Source organism: Aureococcus anophagefferens, assembly GCF_000186865.1.
Source record: "Aureococcus anophagefferens unplaced genomic scaffold AURANscaffold_1, whole genome shotgun sequence".
NCBI lineage: Eukaryota > Pelagophyceae > Pelagomonadales > Pelagomonadaceae > Aureococcus > Aureococcus anophagefferens.
The window spans coordinates 2,138,668-2,144,502 of NW_008705561.1; the positions used below are offsets into that span (position 1 = coordinate 2,138,668).

The 5,835-nt window shown below is 71.9% G+C and overlaps 2 protein-coding genes across 2 annotated transcripts; both read left to right on the forward strand.

The window, feature by feature from the left end:
- Nucleotides 1–397: 397 nt before the first annotated feature.
- On the forward strand, nucleotides 398–2,774 carry AURANDRAFT_52067 (hypothetical protein; the record flags this gene model as incomplete). Its single annotated transcript, XM_009034135.1, has 6 exons — nucleotides 398–850; nucleotides 936–1,022; nucleotides 1,078–1,127; nucleotides 1,204–1,285; nucleotides 1,486–1,557; nucleotides 1,607–2,774. The coding sequence occupies 6 exons, from the start codon at nucleotides 398–400 to the stop codon at nucleotides 1,961–1,963; spliced, it is 1,101 nt and encodes a 366-aa protein (XP_009032383.1).
- A 1,314-nt stretch (nucleotides 2,775–4,088) lies between these two features.
- On the forward strand, nucleotides 4,089–4,481 carry AURANDRAFT_18873 (hypothetical protein; the record flags this gene model as incomplete). Its single annotated transcript, XM_009034136.1, has 1 exon — nucleotides 4,089–4,481. The coding sequence occupies one exon, from the start codon at nucleotides 4,089–4,091 to the stop codon at nucleotides 4,479–4,481; it is 393 nt and encodes a 130-aa protein (XP_009032384.1).
- Between the last annotated feature and the right edge of the window lie 1,354 nt (nucleotides 4,482–5,835).

The window sequence follows — 5,835 nt, forward strand, 5'->3', positions numbered from 1 at the left end:
CGCGCGGCCCGGAGGGGCCCCCCCCCCCCCGGCAGATGGAGGAGGAGCTCAAGAAGGCGAGCGTGGCCGACGAGGCGCTCGTCAAGCTCCTCATCCTCGGCGCCGGCGAGTCCGGCAAGAGCACGCTCTTCAAGCAGATGAAGCTCATGCGCGGCTCCGGCGCGGCCGCGGCCGCCGGGGCCGCGGCGCGCGCGCGCGGCGGGGGGGGCGGGGCCGCGCGCGCCCCGCCGGCGCCCGCGCGCCGAGGCCGGCCGACCGCAGGCACGGCACGCCCTTCACGCGCGAGGAGCAGCACTACATGCGCGGCGGCGGCGCCGCGGCGCCGCGCGGTCGGCCGCGGCGCGACGCGGCGCGCGCGCGCAGGCGCGACGTCATCTACGAGAACACGCTCGTCGCCATGCAGACGCTCGCGGCGAACCTGCCGAACTTCGACATCGACATCGAGGTCGTGGACAAGGCGGCCCTCGCGACGGTCCTGGAGGCCGACGAGGACGCGACGCTCGGCGGCGAGCTCGGCGAGCGCGTCCGCCGCCGTCCGGCCGCGGCCGCGCCCCGCGACGCGCGCTTACCCGCGCAGCTGCGTCGAGCGCCTCTGGCGCGAGGAGGCGATCCAGGCCATGCGCGCGCGCCGCGCCCCCCGGCCGGTCCCCCCGGGACGCCGCGCCGCGGCAGGTGGAAGCTGCGGGGCCACGTCCAGATCGTCGAGTCCGTCGTCTACTTCTTCGAGAAGATCGCCGAGCTCAAGCGGGGCGACTACGTCGCGACGGTCCAGGACATCATGCACGCGCGCGCGCGCCGGCCGCGCCGGGGCGGCCGCCGACCGCGCGCTCGACCGCGCGCGCCCGCGCAGGTCCGCACGCGCGGCCGCCGCGCCGGCCCGCCCCGCGGCGCCTCTGAAAGACACCGCCCGCAGGCACGGCATCGTCACGTCCAAGTACACGATCAAGGGCAAGGACTACGAGATGTACGACGTCGGCGGCCAGCGCAACGAGCGCCGCAAGTGGGTCAACTGCTTCGAGAACGTGCGTGCGCCGGCGTCCCTCGACGCGGGCGTCGGGGACGCGCCCCCGCTTCTAGGTGACGAGCGTGCTCTTCGTCGCGTCGCTCAGCGACTACGACGCGAAGATGTCCGGGCCCGCGCGGAAGTTGCTTCGGACGAGTCGCGCCCCCCTCGTCGAGCGCCCGACGCGCGGCGCCGCGCAGGTTCGAAGACGAGACGACGAACCGCATGAAGGACGCGCTCGACCTCTTCGAGGAGGTCTGCGACAACCGCCACTTCTCGAACGTGTCGACCGGGGCAGGACAAGAGAGCGAAATTCCCAACTTCAAAGCCTCATACCTCGGCCGTTTTCCACTCGTTTCGGCTGATTTTTGGACGAGCGATCATCTCTCGGAACGCTCTCGAAGCGTGGATGCTTTTTCCGGAACGCGCGCGCGCGGAACACTCACGTTGAAGCGACGTTGAATCACCCTTGTGCTGCCCAGGTGTCGACGCTGCTCTTCCTCAACAAGCGCGACCTCTTCGCGGCCAAGGTCGCGGAGGTCCCCATCGGGCGAGTATGGCAACGCCGCGCGCGCCTCCGACGCGCGGCCCCCGCGCAGCGAGGCCAACGGCTTCCCGGACTACGCCGGCAAAGCGAACGACTACGCCGACGGCGTCCGCTACTTCACGGACAAGTTCCTGCGGAAGAACAAGGACCCGGAGCGGACGATCTTCTGCCACGTCACGTGCGCGACGGACACGTCCAACGCGCGTCTCCGCCGCGTCTTCCGGGGGTTCGCGCGCGGGGAGCCGCGCGCGGCCGCAGGTCCGCGCGGTCATGGACATGTGCTACCACGTCATCACCCAGAAGAAGCTGGAATCCATCGGCTTCATGTGATGCGACGGCCCCCGCCCCCCCGAAGACCCCGTGTGAACCCTAAATCCCCATGCCGCCCGTGCACTCGAGCGTGTGGCCCGTGACGTACGTCGCGAGCGGCGAGCAGAGGAGCGCGACGGCGCCCGCGGCCTCGTCCGGCGTGCCCACGCGCCCCAGGGGCACGGTCGCCTTGAGGAGCTTCGGGTCGCGCCAGGCCGCGGCGACGTGGTCCGGCAGGCCCTGGGCCACGTCGACGCCGTCGACGGCGACGGTCTCGGACGCGGCCTGCGTCATCCGCGTGTCGATCATGCCGAACGCGACGGCGTTGCAGCGCACGCCGAAGCCGCCCCACTCCTTGGCCACGGTCTTCGTCAGGCCCGCGACGCCCGCCTTGGCGAAGGCGTAGTTCGCCTGGCCCACATTGCCGTGGAGCCCGGACGTCGACGACACGTTCACGATCGACCGGTCCCGCGGCGAGTCGCCGGCGAGGACCTCCGCCTTGCCCGCGTCGCGCAGGTAGGGCGCCGCGGCGCGGATCAGGCGGAAGGGCGCCTTGGCGTGCACGTCGAGGATCGCGTCCCACTGGTCGTCGGACATGGTGTGCACCATGCCGTCCCAGAGGAAGCCCGCGTTGTTCACGAGGATGTCGACCCGCCCGTGCGCGCCCGCGGCGTCGCCGAGGAGCGCCTCGGCGAAGCCGTCCTCGGCGACGGAGCCGCCGAAGGCCCGGGCGCTGCCGCCGGCGTTCGCGATGTCGTCGACGACCGTCTGCGCCACCGACGCGTCGAGGTCGTTGACGACGACGGCCGCGCCCTGGCCCGCGAAGACCTTGGCGATGGCAGCGCCGATGCCGCGGCCCGCGCCCGTGACGACGGCTACGCGGCCTGCGAGCATTGTTATGTGCAGCGAGGTGCGAGTGCGGCGCGAGCGGAGATAGCTTTCTGCCACTGGCACGCAAGGAGCCGGCTTCAGCGACATTTTGACGCCCGGCGCCGGCGACCTGGCGCGCGCCCCCCCCGCCGGACTAAACACACACCGAAGCCGCCCCTCGGCGAGCCCATGTCGGACCGCGACCACCGCGAGAGAAAAAAGGACAAGAAGAAGGAGAAGAAGAAGAAGCACAAGAAGGAGAAGCTGCACGAGGTCGTGGGGTACTCCAACGACGACAACCCCTTCGGGGACAGCAACCTCGGCGCCAAGTTCACGTGGAAGAAGAAGGAGGACCTCGCGAAGAAGGAGAAGCGGCGGGACCGCGCGGAGGACGCCGCGCGCGACGCGCACTTTGTCGAGGAGATCGAGAAGGTGCGGAAGCGGCGCGCGGAGCGCGAACACGAGCTCGCGGAGATGGAGCGGCTGCGGGACGAGGAGCAGCGCCTGCGGGACGCGGAGCAGTTCGGCGACTGGCAGGCCAAGGAGGAGGCCTTCCACCTCGAGCAGACGCGGATCCGGAGTTTGCTACGCTTAGTCGGCGGCCGGTCGCGGCCCGTCGACGTCGTCGCGAAGAATTTGCTCATGATCGAGCAGGGCGAGAACGAGATGCGCGGCGAGACGGCGGCGCGGGCGCGGCCCGGCGGCGTGACCTACGGGAGTCGGGACCACGCGGACCTGTCCGGCCTCGAGTGCGAGCTCAGGCCCGCGTACGCGACGTTGGACGGGCTCGACGCGCGGGGGCTGGCGGAGCTCGGCGCGGACGCGCGCGAGTACGCGGAGCGCGAGGGCGAGCTCGGCGAGTGGCGGCCCTTCTGGGACGCGCTCCTCGTGCTCGTCGACGCGCGGGCCGGCGGCGACCGGGGGAGAGCGCTCGCGGCCGTCGCCGGCGACGTCGCGGCGCTCCTGCGGGGCAAGGACAAGGCGGCGCTCGGCGACATGGGCGACGACGCCGAGGCGCGCGCGGCCGCGGCGCGGGACGCGGGCGACGACGACGCCTACTGGCGCGGCGTCGCGGCCGCGTGCGCGCGCGAGCGCGCGACGCGCGTGCTCGACGACTTCCACGCCGACCTGCTGCGGCGCCAGCTCAAGGTCTTGGAATTTCGCAAGGCGCGCGCCGCGGCGGACCCGGAGGCCGCGGCGGCGCGCGACGCGGGCCGCAAGCGGCGCCGCGACGACGACGGCGCGGCCGCGCGCGCGCCCGACGACGCCGCGGGCGCGCGGCTCCTCGACAAGGAGGAGGCGCGCGGCGGCGCCGAGGACGAGGACGTCATGGCCGCGTCGTCGGAGGTCGCCGCGGCCATGCCCCGGCCCGACTGGGCGGACCGCTACGAGCCGCGGAAGCCGCGCTACCTGAACCGCATCAAAACGGGCTACGAGTGGAACCTCTACAACCGCGCGCACTACAGCTCCGAGGAGCCGCCGCCGAAGGCCGTCCAGGGCTACAAGTTCAACATCTTCTACCCGGACCTCGTCGACGCGTCCAAGGTGCCCATCTTCAAGCTCGAGCCCTGCGCCGAGGGCGACGAGTTCGTCGTCATCCGCTTCAAGGCGGGCGCGCCCTACGAGGACCTCGCCTTCAAGATCGTCAACCAGGAGTGGGAGTCCCAGCCCAAGCGCGGCTTCCGCTGCGTCTTCGAGCGCGGCATCCTCCAGCTCCACTTCAACTTCAAGCGCTGGCGCTACCGGCGCTAGTAGGGCCGCGTACGGTACTACTCTTGGCGGGACCGATAGCGAGCCTGGCGTTAGCACGCGCAGTTGGCAACTTCCGAGGAAGGCGCCGCGCGCGCGGGCATGGCTCGGAGCGCGACCGCGGCCTCGAGCGCCGCGCGCTCCGGCGGCTCGCCGTCCTCCGGGGCGTCGTCGCAGAGCTCGACGACGACGTTCCGCGGCCGCGGTCGCTCGGCCACCGCGTCCACCGCGTCGTCGCCGCCGTCGCGCGCCCTCGGCGACCCGACGAGCAGCGACGACTCGCTCTTGAGCTTGTGGACCATCTCGAGGCCCTCGTTCATCGCGAACTTGAGCGCCGCGCGCTCGCGGTTGATGTCCTCGTAGACGAGCGCGACGACGATGACGAGGCAGAGCACGTTGATGGACACGAGGAACGCGCCGAGGCCGTGCTCGAAGACGGCGAACGACGCCGCGAGCGTGCCCAGGAACACGAAGACCGACACCCAGTTGATGACCTCCGCGAGCACGTCGTCCGAGTCCTCGACGAAGGGCTCCCAGTGCGCGTAGGCCTTGACGACGAACAGCGCGAGGAAGATGGAGTAGAAGAGCTTGATGCCCTCGTCGCGGAACGCGACCAAGAGCGACGTCGCGGCGACGCGCCTCAACAGCTCGAAGATCTCCCAGTAGTAGAACTGGGGCTCGTAGGGCCCGAAGAGCAGCTGCAGGTGGGCCACGCCCAGCGTCTCCTCGCGGCGCCGCACCGCCGCGGCGACGCGCGCCTCCGCGTCCTCGGGATCCCGGCGCCGCGGCCGCGTGCCGTCCGCGAGCTTCGGGTCGAGCTCGTCGCGGTGGTACGCGAGCTCGCAGATGTAGAGCAGGGGCACGCCCACGGGCCAGATGACGCACGCCAGGCCGGCGAAGATGGCCGTGAGGCGGTAGGCCCGGCCCTCGCACCGCGTGTCGTGGCGGACCCTCAGATAGCGCTTCTTGCCCTCGCCGTCCGGGTCGTCGACGGTCTCGCAATCGTAGGTCCGGAAGATCGTCGTCGTCACCGACGGCAGCACGAGGTACGTGACCAGAATCGTCACCGCCACCAAATTCCGCCGGAACTGGGGCCCGTGGTCGCGGAGCGCCTGCCGCGCCGCCGCGACGGAGCTCCGCCGCCGGCCGCCCGCGTCGGCGCCGTCGTCGCGCGCGCGGGCCTTGGCGCCGCCGTGGACGTAGGCCGCGAAGACGACCAGGAGCACGAGCACGATGGGCCCCAGCACCGTCGACAGCAGCTCCTCGCGGAACGTCCACTCGAAGACGCCGCACGACAGGGGCACGGAGTTGGCGATGTCGAGCGCCAAGAAGTTGAGGCCGTTGATGAGCGTGTCGT